The sequence below is a fragment of the Macaca thibetana genome, chromosome 8 (assembly GCF_024542745.1).
Source record: "Macaca thibetana thibetana isolate TM-01 chromosome 8, ASM2454274v1, whole genome shotgun sequence".
In the NCBI taxonomy this organism is placed as follows: Eukaryota; Metazoa; Chordata; class Mammalia; order Primates; family Cercopithecidae; genus Macaca; species Macaca thibetana.
In genome coordinates, this window is record NC_065585.1 from 80,303,638 (window position 1) to 80,322,567 (window position 18,930).

The 18,930-nt window shown below is 45.4% G+C and overlaps 1 protein-coding gene across 3 annotated transcripts; it reads right to left on the reverse strand.

Moving 5' to 3' along the window:
- Positions 1-3,638: 3,638 nt before the first annotated feature.
- LOC126960587 (uncharacterized) lies at positions 3,639-9,352 on the reverse strand. Of its 3 annotated transcripts, XR_007728065.1 has the most exons (4): positions 4,709-4,989; positions 4,243-4,417; positions 3,987-4,038; positions 3,639-3,802 (listed from the first exon to the last, which is right to left on the reverse strand). XR_007728065.1 is itself a non-coding variant. In XM_050800263.1 (3 exons), exons 1-3 carry the CDS (start codon positions 9,024-9,026, stop codon positions 3,991-3,993), a joined length of 324 nt encoding a protein of 107 aa, XP_050656220.1. In that variant the 5' UTR covers positions 9,027-9,352; the 3' UTR covers positions 3,639-3,990. The 3 variants fall into 3 exon arrangements, 2 of the variants coding, with proteins under 2 accessions (XP_050656220.1, XP_050656219.1); XM_050800263.1 differs by lacking the exon at positions 4,709-4,989 and adding an exon at positions 8,926-9,352 and having other exon boundaries at positions 3,639-4,038; XM_050800262.1 differs by lacking the exon at positions 4,709-4,989 and adding an exon at positions 8,926-9,352 and having other exon boundaries at positions 3,639-4,417.
- Positions 9,353-18,930: the final 9,578 nt, after the last annotated feature.

Sequence of the window (18,930 nt, forward strand, 5' to 3'; positions counted from 1 at the left end):
AGAATAGAAGATATCATCCAAGGAGTGCTCAAAATCAAAATCAGGTGGCCCTTTCAAAAGTAGAATGTGATGAGCGCTTTTACATTTCACAGATAAACGTTTCTAAGAGCTTAATGTTTCCTCCGCTTATTGCCACTGTGCCATCTGGCTTTTGTAACTGATGTCCTACCTCTTTGAGGCAGCAGAGGGCGTTCTGGCATTGTTGACACCGGATACCTCCCGGTGCACCGCGCTAGCATCTTGTTCCCAGGAAGGAAATATACTATTTCCCTGGAGGGTTGTCCTTGAGTATCTCAACGGGTCAAGCTGTTCCTAAATTATTCCGAGAAGCTTTAATTTCATACCTAGATGAAAGTTGAGATTGTCAAAGGACTCCCACGGCACGCCGCACCGAAGTTCTCCAATTGCGAAGCCTGGGTTGTTTTATTGCAAAACTGCCGCACATAGAATTTCTTTCATAGCAGGAAAATTTGTAATGGGCATCAAACTGGATGATTATTTTCCAAAGAAATAGAAAGTACATAGTTTTAAAAATCTAGAAACATCACAGATCAATAGCCATTCGGTTTCATCTAGGCAACCGAATTACTACATTGTTTCCCTTTTTAAGCAGTATTTTAACCTCTCTCATATCACGTATTTCATTTCTATTTAGAAAGTAATTTTAAACTGATCAAGCCTTCTGAAGGACGAGTTTAGATTTTCCTAAACAGGTAGAATTAGGCTGAGGGGATTAGGTTTGCTCCTGTGAGGTAGTATGAACTCTAACGGAATCAGGCAGGACGATTTTGCAGCCCTGGACCAGCTTTGCGGATTACGCAAGATGTGGATGCAGGATATCAGCGCAATTGGATGAATACTGGAAGGAAAGCAAGGCCGCCATGATAACGTGTAATGCTTTAAATTCATTTCCGCTTCCAACGACTGCTTTTAATTGGCACAAGAGGAATATTCCCAACCCTTTAATTTTGTAATTCAAGCAGCCCCTATTTTCCAGTGTGCTTTACCTACCCACTCCCAAATTGGATAAAATTAAATATAAACCAAAGTAATCGATGAATGTGAAAGACCTGACTTGCAGAGTTCTAAAATTTGAGGACAAATAAAATCCGTCCTGAGGCACGGGGTGAGAAGGCAGCTCTCTGAGGATACTGCACCTGGCCACTTTATTTCATGAATTTTAAGATATATTTATGTCCCGTGTAAAAAAAAAAAAAAAAACTGAATGAACACATATCTTTTAGATCATTGTCAATGCATGGCCCATTGTTATACCTGGATCAAAATCGGTGTTGCTGCCGCTATTGTCCAACCTGAATTATTTTGTCTGTTACTAATTTTAACAGCTTTTATATTTGTGAATTTATAGACAAACTTAAGCAAATGTATAGAAATTTCTTTTAAGAAATAGCCAGCCAGGCTGGCTACGAATTAGTAGATTTTCCGTCTCTCTCTCTCCCTTGCCATTTTGATTCATTACTTAGGGAATTTAAATTTGTATTGTTGGTATTAATATTTTCAATATCTAAGAACGATGAAATATGCTAAGAAATTTAGATTTTTAAAAAATATATCAATACTGACCCATCCAACCTTCGAGTCCTAAGGCGAATTTTCATTGCATAGGATTTAGTAAACTGCCCTGCCTCTTTCTGTCGCGGGAGCTATGAGGATGCGGCTGTGGTCGGTTTTTCCGCAGTGCGGGTTTCAGGCCTCCTGGCCCTCCAGTGCCTCCCGCCGGCAAGGATGAGTCGAGCAGGCTCCTGCGCACCGGAGCGGTCTGCAGAGCTCAGCCATCTGTACCCGTCTACTAAGGCTGCCCAGTTACCAAACCTGAACGAAAGTGGCAGCCTGCGTGGGTTCCTGCCCTGTTTCACCTGGTGGGTCCCCGACCCACCCCTTTCTAGTTAAGCCTCGAGGCCCACACTTGAGTCCATTGCACGTCCCTTTGGTGACCAAGTCAGCACTAAAATCCGCGGCTGACAACCTTATGTTTCTGTTTTAAGGAAGATGACTTAAGAAAGAAAAGGATAATAATAAAGCCTTCATTCTCCTCAATTTCCTTCTTGCAATCCTGCTCACTGAAGGATTTACGTTTCAGCCTAAAGTGGAAATTGTTTCCCCATATACGTATACTGAATGTATGTGTGCATTCCTACGTGAAGACCAAAAAGTATCAGGCAAGGGTAGCAACAGCTTGAGGGAACGATTTCAGCAAAATATTGTTTTGCTGTATGTGGCCTTTCTCTCTTTTTAAATGTTATTTTTCAAATTACCTAATATCTTACTCTTCTTTTGAGTAGGGACCGGACGGTCCTATTGCTTTTCCAGTTTGATTACGGAGAGAGAAAAGGGTCACGGTCAGCACCGCGGACAGCGCCAGGCAAGGAGGGCGCGGCTACTTTGGTGCATCCTCTTAGCCCCTGTCCTTTGTTCCCAGCCCCTGCAGGCCAAGGCAGAACAAAGACATCAAGGCTTGCTTTTTCGGCCTGGGCTTTTCTTTGGCTCCAAAGTCGTGGTGTGGAACTACTACCTAAACATAGTCCACCTCACTGGCTTCCAAATAAATTAATTTACCTAGTCCTTCTAAAGTTTCTGACCTGATCCTTTCCCCTTATCCCACTCCTTTGGCCGATTTGGACATTACGACAATGCCAAAACAAGAGAGTTATCTTGGCCTTTTAAAGCCAAGCATGGACGCCTCGAGATTGGGAAGAGAAAGGGAGAAGTCAAGGGGAAATGCGGGCGGCAGGTGTTCTTCAGATCTTTCCAAAGTTTGGACCTTTCATTTGCGGTTTCTTGCGCAGTGTGGTCAGGACCCTGTTAAATGTTACACCTCTCTCTTCCGTTTTGTTTTCCCAGCTTGGCCCAGGACTGCAGACAATCACACTCCGTTCTTAAAAGAACCAGTGCTTTCTAAATGCTTTAACTCTCTGGAATATTTGCACGGACGGGAACTACTGCTCTCCTGACAGCTGTCAATGAAGCTTCCCTAAAATTCTCCTTGGAGATTTGCCTGCGGATTTCCGCGGCTCTAATGGAAAAGTAAGAGCCTTTCCCTTTCGAACACTAGTTTGCTTCGAGAATCAGTCCGGGGTGGGGGTAGGGGGACATTTATGCGGCAAGTGATGGGTTCATCCTACCACCCCCTAAATTCCTTGCAATTGCCTTTTCCCCTTTCTGACCCTGAGATGCTTTGGTGTCTTTCAAGTGCAGCCGTAGGCTCCGCTCTTGGCATTCACCGCGTGCCTTAATTGTATGACATTAAATCAAGGTCCGCTGTGAACACGGAGGGCAGAGCCTCTGATCTTGATCCGGAAAGTATCAGACCCACTGCGACTACCACTCTTCTCTCCCTGCCCATCCCCCCGCCCCCCCGCCCCCGGCTCTGAGTCTCTACTCCCAGAGTCATAACTCATAAGCCCAGCTCCTGTCTCTGCTCATCTCTGACACATCTGCCAGAGCCACTGTTAATTAGTCTGTTCCGTGGAAGTGTAGACGAGTGCGTGTGTCTGCGTATGCATATGCATATATCTCCATGCCATTTACAGCACACGCCTAAAAACATACATACGCCTATAAATCTAGTTTTCAAATGACGGCGTGGATCCAAGTTAATTACCCCTCTGGTACAGATCTAATTTTGTAATAGTGTTATTTTACTGAATGCAATTAACCCAGTTGGTCCGCCCTGAATCCTTTCTAAGGCGCTTGTAAGGAATGGCAGGTTTTTAAGGACCACGCCATTGCATGTTCTCCGTCAGAATCGTTGCCAATCATTTTCTGCTGTCAGGGATGAAATCTAGCACATAAAAGAGAAAACAAACATGCCTGTGTGCCTGTAAGATAAACACACAGATATGCCTGGTCTCTGTGTCCTCTGATAACGTTACCGCGGGTTTGGTTGGGAGATTTTGGGAAAAGGGAGTCCGAGGGCGGGCTGGGTCATCTTTCTTTGTAATGCGGAAAAATTAACTCAACCGCACCTGCCTAGTCCCGAGAGAGCTGGGCGGCCCATCTGGTCTGGCCACGAGTTTGCTGCGGAGAGAAAAGGCTGCTCACTAAAGCTTTCCCACTGCCCGGGAGCGCGGAACTCGGGTCTGGGCCCGGAAGGGCGATTCGGCTCAGGGCAGCGCAGCCGACTCGCACTCCTCAGCCTGTGGCCAGAGTCTGCGGCTGGAAGCGCCTGGGCCGAGCGGAGGGAGGGCGAGCAGGAGAGAGGAAAGGGTGAGGGAAGTTGACCTCTACGGGCGGAGCCCTCTGCGCAGCGGGCAGGAGGCAGCGGGCGCGACGGCTCTTTTCATGGCGTCCCCTACGGCGTGGTCGGCCCGAGGGAAAGGCCCGCTCCCGCTCCAGAGTCCGAGGAAAGGAGAGAGAGCTGAGAGCTGGTCTTGCGCAGAGACCCCAGAATGCGCCCCTGAAAAACAGAATCAAAGCGCAGTGTTAGGGAGGTGGGAGAGAGGAGGGGGAGGGTGGGGAGCAGGGACACGAGGCGGGAGGGAGCACGCGAGGGACACAAGGTGACGAGAGGACAGGACCCCAGTCGGCCGGTCGCGACCTCCGTCCCCAGGCTTCAGGGGGACGCGGAGGGGATCCTGAGCCCACGGAGTGCGGGGCCCGCAGGCCGGGGGGAGGGGAGTGGTGCGGTGGCTGTGAGCGTAGGTCCGGTCTGCGGAAGTCCCAAAGAGGGTGCACGCGCTGCGGACACCTCCGAGTCCAGAGAAACGATTTCGGGAGCTGGAGCCGTGAAAACGCGCCCGCAGATGGTCCTTCTGTGCAGTTCCAGCCGTTCCCGCATTCTGCACCCCCTTTCCCCAGCCTCACCCCCTCCCTTAGACCACACGCCAGACCCGCACTCTCCAGTCTCCACCCCTCTTGGTTTAGGACCCTGCAAACTGCAAGAACGGCAAGAAAATCGAAAGGATCGATGAGAGAAAGAATTACATGCACCCATAGCCCTAGAAATCCAGAGTGAGACCTGCTAGCCCTGCTCAAACCTGGAGAGGACCAAAACGTTTTCAATCGCTGCTCAGCGCGTTCGCAGAGGAAAGAAGAGGCTGAGAGGCTTCCGTGGTATAAGGTGCTTTAAGGTGGGAGGTGGGGGTAGGGAGGGGGTGGGTCGGAGCAGTCCGGTCTTTCCCCCTCGCTTGCTGATCCAGAATTAGGGATTAATGGCTCGCTCCAGCCAAACAAATAAGGCATCTGCCTTCAGCACAAGAGGATTACACGGGCTGCTGACGTCACCAGTCAGACAGATGTTGGCTCCCAAAGTCCTGAGCAGCTCGCTGTGTCCTTGAAACCAAAGAGCCGCAGAAGGCTTGCAGCCCCCAATTGCAGAGCCTGGGTACAGCAGAGGGCAAGAGCCCTGCCCTTGCCGACAACCCCTTGGCGTCAACCCAGTGCCCGTAGGCAGCTCCCTAAGACGTCGAGCTTCCAGCCTCTCCAAGCGCTCCCTTCGCCGTCCTGCTGTCAAAACCCAAGCTCTCTCAAAACAAGCCAAAGTCACCGTTCTCAGTTGCCTCTACCTAACATGGAGACAAGCGCCCATAACCCGTCGACACCTTATCTAGATCCCGCATTTAAGCTCTCGGGCTCCTGTTCACTCACACTTGGTTGGCCAAGTAACAGGAAAATAAGCACCTTAGGCCGGACAGAGCCCACGCTCCAGCTGAGGGACCGCCTCTTAATTACGTGCGCAAGCAGCAAAAGCAGAGCTAATCTGCATCTCCTCTTCTCAACCCCGCAGCCTTCCTTCCCCCCAGGCCAAGGTTTAGGTTTATGCTTAATCTTATCACGAATGCCATGCCGGACGAATGTGCCTTTCAAAACAATGACTCTTTGCCAACATAACTCAGCGTCCCAACCAGAGCCCTGGACCACCACTAGGTAAACCACGGGGACCTCACCATGGTCCTGATTAGGACACGGAAAAAATGTCATTGCATATTCTTCTCAAGTACTTTGAATACGTTGTCTAAAAATAAAATATTAAAATAAGTGTGTGTGTTCAAAATATATGTAGCATCTAATTCTAGCAACCTGCACATTCAAAGAACTGCAGTTTCATTTTATAGCCAAAGCTGATGAATAAAGATCAAAAATTACTTTATTTATAAACTCCAAGGTCCTTTTAAATTGACGTAATTTTAACTTAATTATAAACTATTTTAATTTTTCTAACCTGCATTCTGTTTTTGCTTTATATGATTTTCCAGGCCTTTACAGGTCACACTAAAGTCAGGTTATGAAATAAGCCAAAAGACACATCAAACTGGAAATTTAAATGAGCAATTTTGAATAAGTTATGTAATCCACAAATGAAATTGTTTTAAATGAATTTTAATTCTGTAAAGGAGTAAAGACTATTCAAACAATGTATAAAACAAAATAAGCTGATCTCCAGCACAGAGCCACACTGAACCAATCCTGTGCCCCAAATCTAAGCAGTATATATGAAAAAATCTGTGACTTTCTTGGAAAAAAAATAAATGCTTGCTCACAACATTGCACTGTCAGTTATAGAGTACAATGCCTACACAGGGGTAAAAGGAATAGCTGGATTATATCTCCATTCATATTATTCCTGTCTATCAAAGTGGCATTTAATTTTCCCAATTTTATGCATTTAGAAATTCAGTCACTGATAAAAATCAATTTAATTTTCTGTAGTGTCATTCAGCCAATGCCAGTCTGAAATAGTAAAATTTCTCTATCCCCATTCTGTTTCAAGGCCTTATGAAAAACATTCTACATCTAAAAATGATAGATTTAAATTTTATATGTACCAGTACCAAAAGGTGGGCTTTATCTTATTTTAATTGGATAAATAATATATACTATTCAAGGCAGGATAAAAACTGAACACATAATCATTGTTTCTTTGAAACTTGGTAGAATAAGTTTGAAATGCCACATTTTACCAGTCTAAAATTCCTTTTAAAGACCAAAAAGATTATGTTTGACTTCTAACATGTTTTGAATGTAAACTTCCACTCAGGTCTCAACATTTTATTAGAGTCCTTTTTGCTCAGTGATTTAATATTAGTTCGCTGTCCATGGTCTTGATCCACATGAAAGGATATGCTAGTGTTACCTTTTGAAAAATGAAAGTCACAACGCTTCTGCACAAATTAGACTCCCTAGCATTTTAAAATGATATCAAAAGGGGGAAACGCTATAGGCTTTAAGTTCTCTTCCCCATCCCAGTTGTTTTCATTTTTCTATATTTGCCACCAAATTGAAGGTACAGGAAGCAGATAGGGAAAGTTTGCATTTCATTATTTTTGAGTTGACAAAACCACCACTCCATTGAAAGATCCAAATAATTGTAGTAAATAGGAAATAATATCTTTCAACCTGCAATATTCTTTTGGCGGTTTTCAAAAGAGACATAGACATTCTTGTATAGGCATCTTTTTCCACTTTTACATATGGTTTAACAAGTGCGGGAAAATTACAAAAATGACAAATTCAGGGGCAAAAGCCAAACAACCTTTTCAATCATTTCTCTCTCCATATTTACATCGCTATATAGAGGCATATAGATAGCACACACACACACACACACACACACAGGCTAAGAGCATTAAACTAAATCCATCTCTAACGCCTTACATTTTTTTTTTCTAGCAAAGCATATGTTCCAGTAGCTAAGATGAGGAATAATTCTTCCATCCAAAATAGCATTTCATCTTCAGTTTAAAAAACAAAAGACTGACCCGGCAGAGTAACATTTAACATCTCTTGGGGTTTCCTTGAGGGGGAGAAAGGAGAAAGGGAAAGAAATATTGCCTCTTTCAAAAATGTAATTGTCTTTCGTTTTTTATTTTCTCCTTCACATTATCAGGAAAAATATGTTTTATATATGTATGTATATATGCATATTTAAATAGACACTTATTTTCCCAAACCCCAAGAGCCGCTGTTGATCTTTGGAGGACACCGATCAGCACAAACCGGTCATATCTGTGCTTTGATACAAGTATCCCAACGGTAAGAAAACAGGCCCTTGGTTTTAAACTGAGGTCGGCACCCACGCCAGGCCATGGGGCCGAGCCTCAGCGATTCACACTTTCCTGGGCGTGAGAAGGCTACTTTCTGAAGAAGTATTTCGAACTTGGGAAAATTCTGGTACCGGAAGAAAATGGCCTAAACACAATAGGACTCGCCATTTTCTCCTTGTGAAGCACAAAGCGCTTGGCGCTGCCCGCCACACAAAGAAAGCCTGGGCCCGCGGAATTCTTGCACATTTTCAAGAGGCCAAAAAATACCTTCTCAGAACCACAATTTCTCCCTCCTGGGCGCCGTGAGACACACCCTCTCTCCCACCTTCATTCAGTCCTGGTCCCAAGAAGATCCCTTATTTGAGATGGAGATAAAAGACGCACCGAAGGCGCGATGCTGGCGTGCGAGCCAACCTCGGCAAGAATAAGTCCTGAAAACCGAGGGGCCCGACCCGCGGCTGGCCGGGGCTCCATTCTAGGCCCGGGATGGGGGAACACGGGTACCCTTCCTCCTCTTCAGATCCCTCCTTCCAATTCCATTCTGTCCCCCAAGTGCGTCTGGGAGCCCGGCGAGCTTAGGGATCTCTGTGACCTGATTTCCATCCATTGCCAGGAACCAACCTTACAGCCCCGAGCTGAGCCGGCGGCTCTCAAGGATGCTTGCGACGCGGCAACTCCTCCACTCAGCGCCTCCCGCCGCCCCCCGCCCGCCACCCCAAGTCACCGCATCAAAGTCAACCAGGATCGTGTTCTGCACGCCCACAACCGGCGAAATGCTTCTCCCGCTCACATGCGAAAAGTGCAAGCTTCGAAGAAGCCCCTGTGAACCAAAACACAAGCAACAACCCGACTCACAAAGCGAACACTCCCAGCCCAGCCCGGGACGCAGACCCCGGCTACAGCAGGAAAGGATGGTACTTACAGCCGGCGTGCGCTCGGGTAATCCGCGTCGCAGCCCGTGCGGTGGGTTAGTTGGCTTTTGAAAAAATCACTACACACCTCTACATCTTTGATTTTACACATTTTCCACCGGTGAGAAGGAACGAAAACAAGAATCTTGTAGCCTAGTGGGAATGGGGGAGGGGGATGGAGATTTTCATTGTCTACGCTCGGCACACGCAGCCCAAGGAAAGATGCTCACTGCCTTTGGAGCTCCTTCTACTTTCTGCTTGAAATTCAGAAGCTTTCAACGCAGTAAAGCGGGGGTTTGGTCTCCCTCCCTGCCTCCCTCCCTCTGCGTTCTCTCTCTCCTTTCTCTCTCTCTCTCTCTCTCTGTCTCTGCCCCCCCTCTGTCATTTCCTTCTCCCTCCTCTCCTCTCCCCTCCCTCTCTCTTCTCAAGCTCGAACTCTCTCTCTTTCTCTCTCTCTCTCGCTTTTTTTCAAAAGAGGGCAGGTCGCTTCCTGCATCCCAATGAGTTAAATCAGTCACTTACTTCTCATGCATCAGCAGCCTCTTTAACAACCCGAGGGCTGCAGGCACAAAAGAGCATTTAGCTGCCTCCAATTTGTGTAGAAGGCCTGTCCTTAATTTGTTTTTGGAGTATAATTAAATCATGTATTTCACGTAATATAAAAATACCGAATTCTCAACTTTAGTGAATGAACTGCTAATGGTAACCTTTGAAAATAAATCCCTCTTGTTGATGTTCTTATCAAGGGCCTAGAACGCCCCAGAATTGCAGAAGCCTAAGGTCTGGGCCCCAAACTACCTGCCCCTCCCCCCTTTCGCACGTCAAGGTCACAGTCATATGATCCCCCATTGCTTTAAAATGGAGTCTTTTTATCAACCCGTCGCCCTGGAAAGGAATTAAGTCTCTTTTATGGGGTGGGAAGATCTGAAGGATTAATAAATAAATAAATAAATACATCCTTAATCTGAAATACACACGTCAGCAGAATCAAGCCTGATCAGACATTGGGATGGTGGCGTGGGGGGACTGACAGGGCATGTGAGAGTGAGTGGTTTTCCTCTCCCCCTTATCCCCTGGCGAATTTTGAGGTCGCTGGGTTTTGCTTGGGTTTCTTTCAGCGGCTGCGTAGGCCTTCTGGGAGGACAAGGCCGGCGCCTTTTTAGCTCCCAGAGTATCTGAGGGGTTCTGATCTCCCGGACACCGCCCAATGGTCAGGGGGATCCTGTGTATGACTCCCCCTCCTCTAAAGGGGCTGGGGTACAAAGAGCAACTCTGCCTTCCTGCAGTTTCTCTTTCAGGAAGAACTCCAGGCCTGGCCATTGTTCCTCCTCAATGAAGGGGGCCGAGGGTGACAACAGAGAGAGACCTTCTCTTCTCTACACTCACCATCCACCTCCTCCCTCACTCCACTCAAGGCCACTGCTGGGGAGAAATTTGGGAATATTTCCTGTTTCAGGAGAGACGCTTGTCTGGAAGATCATGAGATGTAATATCATGAATATCTCGGTTATCTTTGTATTTTCTTCAGTAACATTCCGTTAAGTCGTCAGTGGGCTCCCTCACCCCCTCCCATTTTCCAGTTCTCACAGCGCTTGTTCAGAAACATTGCACTCGGATGCGAGAGAGGTTAGGACCGCAGATAACCGCATTTAGTTTCATCGAAAGGGAATGTAACAATATAACTCACCACTTCCCGCCTCTGAATATTCGCTCTTCTACCCTAAATCGCCCTGGGGTTTTGAGTAAGGCCACATTTCACCTTGAGCATTTATCAAACCGTACTTGGCTGTTGCTGCTACTGCAGGAGGACGCACAGGCCGCCAACACCCACCTGACATCTGCTTGAAATATCCAACAATATTTCCAACGGGGTCGTTTGCAAAAAGCAGAAAACCAAAAATGAAAGAAGAATTTTAAAAAATACAGAAATAATATAAGTGTGTGTATAATATAATCCCAAGGTGTTGGGGTTGGGGGCTCCAATTACCTAAGACAAAACATCTCTGCGGTTGAGCCCAGACCAAAGGCCTCACCGCAAGGGTGTTTTATTAGCGGCAAGAGACCACGGTTTTTAGGAGGCACTACAAGAAATGCGCATCACCCCGCTGCCCTTTATCTCCCATCCATGATTCTCATTCTATCCGTTTCCAGTTTATTGACCTGGGATGCGGGACTGCTAAAGATCGTCAACGACTTGCTGAGCCTAGGGGAGGCAAAGTCACGCGGTGCGCACTGGGTCCCGCCGCGCGCACTGGGTCCAGCCTCTGGGAAGGTGCGGCTCTCTGCTCTGGTTAGCAGCAGAATCTGCTCTGTGGGGTGACGACTTCAGACCACCCCGGGTGGGCACTTTACCCAGCATCCTCCCCTCTCCCCCGATTCTGACAATGCTAGTTTTGCCTCCTCTTCAAGGGCCTTGGAATTTCAACCTTGTTGGTGGGGAGGCCTTAGGAAAGAACTCAAGCGGTGGGCGCGCTTCCCACGAATGGGCCTCTCCCTCGCCAGCGGCTTATTCTCAGTCGAGGCCTCAAAGGAAAACTTGAGAGAGATCACAGGCGAGCACCCCAACATTAGTCCAAGACTTTCACTCCCCCCACCTCAAACAGATGGCTGGGCCGTAACACCTGCACGGCAGCCACAGCCGCCGCCTCCGCGCAGCTCTCGGGATGGGGATCACAGACTCGGGTCCAATAAGGTCACCGGCCACCCTGGGCCCAAATCGCTCAACTCCACCCCACCTCACCCCACCCCCAGCCTTAAGAACCTTTTTCCGGACACTTTTCGCTTTCGATCCCCGCCTGGCGCCCTATGCCTAGGAAAGTGAGCGGGTGATTCCTTTCTAGCGCCAAGTTTCGGGTTTGCCCTGCTCTCAAACCTCCTCCTGCCCTGCGCACCTCGTCGCTCAGGCCTGGAACTTATGAAAATGTAACCCAACTCATTGCCAGAAGTTGTTGCTAATTAGTGGATAATAAACTTCTGTAGCCAGGGCACAAAAGTCTTTTAAAAGTGCAAAGGTGTTCTTTGTTATGGCATCAGAAAAGGGATTAGCATATCAATTGGACTGGGGGGACCGGACAATGAGCCTCCTCCCCCTGAGCTGCCTTCAGTTCGCCGCCTGCCGCCGCCTCCTCCTCTTTGTGTCCTTCCTCCTCTTCTTCTTCCTCTCGCTGCTCTGAGAGCTGTCAAGGCTTGGTCGGAGAGCTCTGGGCGGCGGGCTGGGACCGAACGGGCAGGCGCAGTGCACGCTTCCCGCCGCCCACCAGTCTCCGCGGCCTGCGCGGCGCCCACGTCCACGCCCTCGCCCCTCGCTCCACGCCCCTAGCTGGGGGCTCAGCCTAGCTCCGCGCCCAGGCGTGCACCTGGAGAAGGTGGAGGCGCGTAGGGACGCCGAGCCAAAGCGCAGCGGGTCTGGGCGGCCACAGGGCGTGGACAAGGCCTGCCTGGGAGGGCGGCCTCGCACTGTCCCACGAGGCGCCCCCTCTCAATACTTGCGGCCCGGGCCCCGCAAGCCGGCGCCCTTCGCCTCCCCCAGGTGCGCAAAACACTAACCGATTTGCGGTGGTCTGCCCAAGGGCACAGCCAGCTCCCCACCCTTCTCCGGCCTCCACGCCAGACCTGCTGGGCTGGCGACCCACGCTTGCATGCGTTGGGGGGAAGTAAAGACCCTTAAGCCCGAGGCAACTGTTTCCTCGGGAGCTGTAGGTCGGTTCGGGTGGTCCTGGAGCAAGGTACCTGCCAAGGCGAAGCGGCTGGAGCGGCCCAGGCCCAAGCAGGCCTGGTTGTCTCCCCGCGACCCCGCCTCGCCCTGCTGCCCCCACCGGCACCCCCTGCCCCAAGCCAGTCCTGCTGAAGTCGGCTCCTCGGGCCGAGGCACAAATTAGAAAGCTTGCCCCGGGCCAGGTGCAGGAAAGCAAAGCATAAGTAAGTCTCGGGACTGAGATGCGGCCCTGGCGGGCAGGGCCTCGGCGACCATTCCCGCCGCGATCTTGCCCGGCTGCGTCCGCCCGGGAGCGCAGGGTAGAGGCGCTGGTGTCTGCGGGGCCGCCCAGGGCTCGGGGAGCGGAGGAGCAGGGAAAGGCTCGGGGGAGGAAGGTGAAAGGGGGACACTGGCAGCGACGGCGCGCTCTGCCCGCCTGTGGACTAGCCGGACCCGCCACTTCCCAGCCGGCCGCGAGTAGCTGCGGGCCGGGCCGACTGTCCCTTGGCCGCGAAGCCCGCGCCACCCCGGCAACGCTGGCGAAGAAACGCGCTCCTTCCTTTTTCTTCTCCCCTCCCCCCTTCCCCTTTCTCCCTAGAGGCAGCTCCCGTCCTCTAAATGAATTTAAAAAAAAAAAAGAAGAAGAAGAAGAAGAAGAAAAAAGGAAATCTCTGGGGTTATCCTTTTTCTACCCGTCTCGCTTCCTCCTAACACTGGTGTTGGTCGATCAAGCGCCAAACTCACACAAGTTTCCCCGAAAACGAACAGCTTTAAATGCCGGGAGGGAAAATGTCGGGGGAAAAAGTGGACGTCGGTGTTTCCCTAAATGCAAAACATCAGAGAGGAATCTGAAAAGAGCTTTACTTTCCCTGCGAAATCTCCATTGTTGCTCAGCAAACAATGGGAGCCTGGGCGACTGGAGGGCTGTGCGAATGAATAGGCGATCCGCGGGATGTGTGCGGGTCAGTGCCTGGGGTCCCGGGCCTAAAGCCCCTTTCTCAGCTTGCCACAATAAACCAGCGCAAGGTTTAGTCCTTACTGGGTCACCGGCCATCCTCTATTATTCAACACTTCACAACAAAAAACACTTATTAATCAGCGCTGACCAGAGGCCCCTTTTGAAACAAGAGAAGAGGGGAGAGAGAGAGAGAGAGAGTGAGAGAGAGAGGGGTGAAAAGAAGATTGAGAAGCCCTGGACAGATCTTTCTAAAGCCAGAGCAACCATGGGGTACTTTCCTCCAGTGGCCAAAGTTTATTTGACACAACAAAGTTTCTAATCAGGCCACGGAGACCTGGATTTCTCCTCATTTGCCTCACTCCCGGTCTCTTCCTCTGAAGATGCTGGAGACTTTGTTGCAAGAAAGGATGGCTTTAGGTCATATTGCTGAGGCCTGATCTTAAAGATCTAATTGCTATTGGAAGAGAATCCTGTTTCCCAACTGGGCCTGCCCTCTGGAGATGGAGCAAGGAAGACTGTCCAACTCTGCTCTGGGCACCCTGCTGATGGATGAGGTGTCAGGCCAGTCGTCATGTGAGGACTGGTTTCCAAATGGTATGAGCAGTAGTCAAATGCGGTACTTATTGGTGATACTGAATGCAATCTGTAGATTTTCTGCTTCATGTTGTTTCAGGCCAGATATATGAAAAGACTAAACTTGCTTGCTAGAGTGAAGAGGAACTGATTATTCCTATGCTCAGACAAGGAGCATAGGAATATGCTCCTTGTTCTCTCTAACTAAACTCATTTAGAGAGAGTTTAGTTAGAGTTTAGTTAGAGAGAAGAAAATGATTAAAAATGTTCCATACCACTAAAGTCAGTGGGTTCTTTGCTCAACTTTGGTAATTTTTACAGAGCTTATTTGATGTTTGTAACTTAATTTTGTGTCTTTTATTTATCTGGTTACATGATAATTATGAACACAAGCTCAGACATATAAGGACCCTACTATACATCAAAGTGAAGTGCTACATACGTCAGTTTTATGGATGAGTTTAATCCATTTAGAACTCAGCTAGACATTTTTGATGGCAAAATTTTGTCGCTTTTTGATTTGGGGTTGGAAGCCAATATTTCTTGGTTATTCTGTCTGTTTCACATTACTCAGGTTGTAATTTAGCCAAGTGAGCAAAGCTCTTTTGTAATGGCTGATGTTTACAAGTAACAGAGGCAGCAAATATTGAATCTTGGTTGTCAAAAGATATAAAACAATGATTTTCCTAAAGAAATAGGAATGAATGTCAAAACAGTATTCTTTTAAGTTTAAAATTTCGTTTGTGTACACTTTTGGATTTTTGAGTTACATAACTAACCATTTCACTTGTTATGATTCAAAGAAGCTTTTAAACCCAGAAAATGTATGGATGGGGGATTCTGAGTTGAGCAAATTAAGCTGTAGAACTAGAGGGCTTGGTAATGAAAGCAAGAATGCAGAATTACTTGGTAGCAAACTACACTGATATTTACCAGAGTTTATGTAGTCAATGCAAAAACGAGTTGCATACTTTGGTCTGATGCCTACTATTTAAGATTGGCCTTTTTTTAAATGTGGAAAATATTGTGTTACTCAGATTTTGCAGAGCTCACGGGTTCTTGCAATGGAGTAATCAAGTGTTATCTGAATTATTTAAAGCCTGGGATTAAAGACCTTGGAGTTGACTACTGACAAACTCTCAAATGTGAGCAGGGGAAAGTTTGGTATTCTTATCTTTCTGTTTATACTTTGAAAATAATTTGGCCAATTGTGGTAAATTATTTTTAAAGTTTATGCATAAGAACAATGAATATTTCTTCTATGAATTGTTTCCCAAATGAACAAGTAAGATTAATCGGAAAACAAGTTGTTATCTGTTTAATACATACCTGTGTGTCACCTAAAATGCACTGTTTCACAAGATTATGCTTTAAAAAACATATTTGCTATGGAAAGCTCTACTGTTTCAGAAAAGAATTTAGGGTGTGGATACACACAATGTATTCATTCAACAAATTCATTTGGGGGACATGACAATTTTACGTCATGTTTTTCCTTTTGCTGTTTTGGTTGACTTCCTAATTTGCTTAAAGGAGGCAATATTTCATTTGTATATGCATGTTTATTTGTAAACTAAAGGTACCTACTAAATGGGACTTGTCTTTCACAGATTATCTATGAGTAAGTTTTATCAAATACACATAGAAAAGTTTTAAAAATAATATATAATGCATTGAATGTGTACATATATCATTGCATAGCACACCATTTCAACACATTTAAAGACTCTAAATACTTTCTTTTTCTTCCTTCTCCTCCTCTTCTGCTGCTTCTCTCTCTCTCTCTCTCTCTCTCTCTTTCTTTTGCTAAGAAACTAAGTAAATAACATTGTAACATTTCCTTGAATATTCCAGTAAATTTGTATGGAAATTGGAATACCTTCCACATTGTCAAAGGAGAAAGAATAATACATAAACATCATATTCAGCAAATGTTTAAAATAGAGAAATGTTATTTGTTGATATTATTTACCATGGAAGCAATATTTGTTAAATTTAGTATATCTTTATGAAATCATTGTTATTCCCAAGTACTTTTTTTCTGGGACAATACATACATACTTGTATTTTTAAAGAAAATACTTACATCCCTAACAAAAACCTAAAAATTTTACGACAGATTTAGCACATCACAAAGATTACTTAATAAGTATGCAAGTCATGTATATTCTGGATTTCTTTTTATTTTTTTACCTTAAAAAAGCCACCTGGACAGATTTATTCTTTTTTTTTTTTTTTAAAGACACATTTTAATAAATCTCCACTACAAAAGGAAACAAATATCTTGCTAAAACTTGTGCATCTTTATCCAAATGAAGTTTAGATTAGAAAACATATGATTACAAAATGAAAAGTATATATAGTCTGGGGAATTTATCTGGAAACATTTCAGTTTTTGCATTTATGTTTCTTCCTGGCAGATACATATAATTCAGACCTTTTTTCCCTCTTGACAGAATTTGTCAAATTCAGTTTGAATTTATATGAACATGATCTGACAAAATACAGTAGCAATAGGTTATTATGAAGTATAAATGTAAACTCTGCTGAATGTTGCCTTAATACATACTACTTTCTGTCTTGTCTAAAAGTAAACTAGTGTTTTTCATGATGGAATGAAGGTAAAAAGAAACTGATAGAAATTTGACTTGCCCCCTGTGATCTGCCTATTGCCAGAGAATTCTGGTTAGTTGTATAGATCTAAGACTTCTGTGGAGCGACTCAGCCTGGCACTTATTTATTTATAAACTTTCAGCTCACTAGAGACTCAAAGTTATATTTAGAAAACTAGAACCTCACATGGTATACATTTATTTGATTCTTCCATTTAAATACTTCATGAGTATACTAAAAGTAATATTTAATGAAAAATTTTCATTAGGTTTAACAAACATTGCATTTAAACTCCCCTAATGTATTTCTGTATCTACCATAATAAAAAGTCTCAGTTTTTGGAAACAAAAGAAAATCAAACTTCTGAATGAAACTTTTCCCTCAAAATTATTTCCTATAGTTCTTCTTAGTTCAATATTTCCTTTAACTAATTGCATTTTGGTACATATGTTGTGAAATCCATTTTGGCTTAGACATCAGTTTTTCACCCAGAAAGCCTATCTGCTTATATAACCACTTGTGACAAAGCAGAGTATTCTAGGCAATTTCACAAAAGCTCCAAAGATATGTGTGTGTGTGTGTGTGTGTGTGTGTGTGTGTGTTAAACTATTTAAATCCCAGAGGTTTCTGGATGTTGGTTATAAGTTGAAAAGGAAGTATTCGGTACTGCCAATATGGTAGCTTTTTTTTAAAATGAAGGTTAAGTTTTAGAAACGCCTAAAACATAAAATATACACAATAAAACACATCTCTATTTGGATTTTTAATCTTGGTAATCAGTGATTGAGTGTTTTAGGGTGACACGAGCTTCTCTTTCACTTAAGGAAGCTGTTTAGAAATACTGTAAGAAACTAGCTGTGTTGAGATTATGGCAAAGAATTAAGGTATTTTTGTTTATTTTTTTTTCTTGTGTTTTTATGGATTAAAATGTAGCTCAATGTGCTTGAACTCTTTTAGTGCCCCTTATGTGTTTTATTGCTTTTTGGGAAATACTAATGGGAGCAGGGGTGTTGGAGAGGAGGGAGTTAGGCAATAGAGTCTATGGATCAAGTAGAGTTTGGGTGGTAATGCTAATAATATTGAACCAGTCTCCTTGTGCCAGGAAAGGATTCATTTACCAACCTTTTCTTTCTCGATAGTTCTTCTGTCTCTCCACTCAAGGTGCCCAAGAGATCCTATGAAAATTAAGCTCTGGTAAAAATCATTTGTTCTGTACCTGATGAGAAAGGTATTAAGAGGCAGGAGAATGACTCCGGTTTCACATCAGGACTGGCACTTTGGAGTTCATGCTAGTCTGCAGCAACATAATGTTATGTTTTATGGATGTGCACGATGTTTTATTACCCAGTAGTTACATGTGCATTGCAGATGCATGAAGACCATATTTAAAATTAAAACCCTAAAAACAGGAACATTCACTTGAACATATTTTGTAAGAAAAAGACATTAGAGGGGAAAAGGTCTTAGCTATGGGGAAAGAAAAAAAATACTTATCCATGAAAATATATAATTAAATTGCATTGCAACTAGCTTTAATCAAACTCCAGTTTTCTGAAGACCACAGTTAACTGAAGTTTAAGTAACTTATTCATAACTATTTATAACTTAAGTTTATGAATATCCTAAGAGATTTTCTGGATACTGCAGTTTCTTATGAAAGGCAGCTTTTGTAAAACCAGCCATCTGAGACCCCATTCTATCTCAACTACTTTTTATCCCAGGGTGACTTATTGGTCTTCTGAGACCTAAAGATAAACAGGTTTGTTTGTGCATGTGCATCACCACAGAGCCCAGCCAGGGCAAGTCATTCCAGCGCCACCTGGGAAGAGTTGAGAGTGGGGCTGTGAGGCCTGATCGGAAAGGCTGCTAAGCTTGACATGACAGGTTCCTGGGGCCTTTGTGAAAGCCTTGTGAAACTGAAAGCAGAGCCACAGTTTCTCCAAAGTGGTAGAGTAATGCCAATTTCATGCTTTGGTGCAATCCTGGGTTTGCTAGCATCAATCCTAATAATTCCAGTTGTGAAGAATATAAGCTTCATGATCAAGCTTTCCCATTCCCTCCTGTACCTCCTCATCTTTCTCTCTTCTTCTTTCTTCTCTTTTTTATTTCTCTTCTTTTTCCTTCTCTTCTCTTCCTTCTCTTCTCAGACTGCAGTGGCATTGAATCAGCCCAATGGGC

Bases quoted from the DNA above. Each gene is read 5' to 3' on its own strand.
- LOC126960587 (XM_050800262.1), bottom strand. From the start codon at position 9,026: ATGTGTAAAATCAAAGATGTAGAGGTGTGTAGTGATTTTTTCAAAAGC. The intron at 4,418-8,925 runs GTAAGTACCATC...TCTGTTTTTCAG, and splicing joins TACCCGAGCGCACGCCGGCT to GGGCGCATTCTGGGGTCTCT.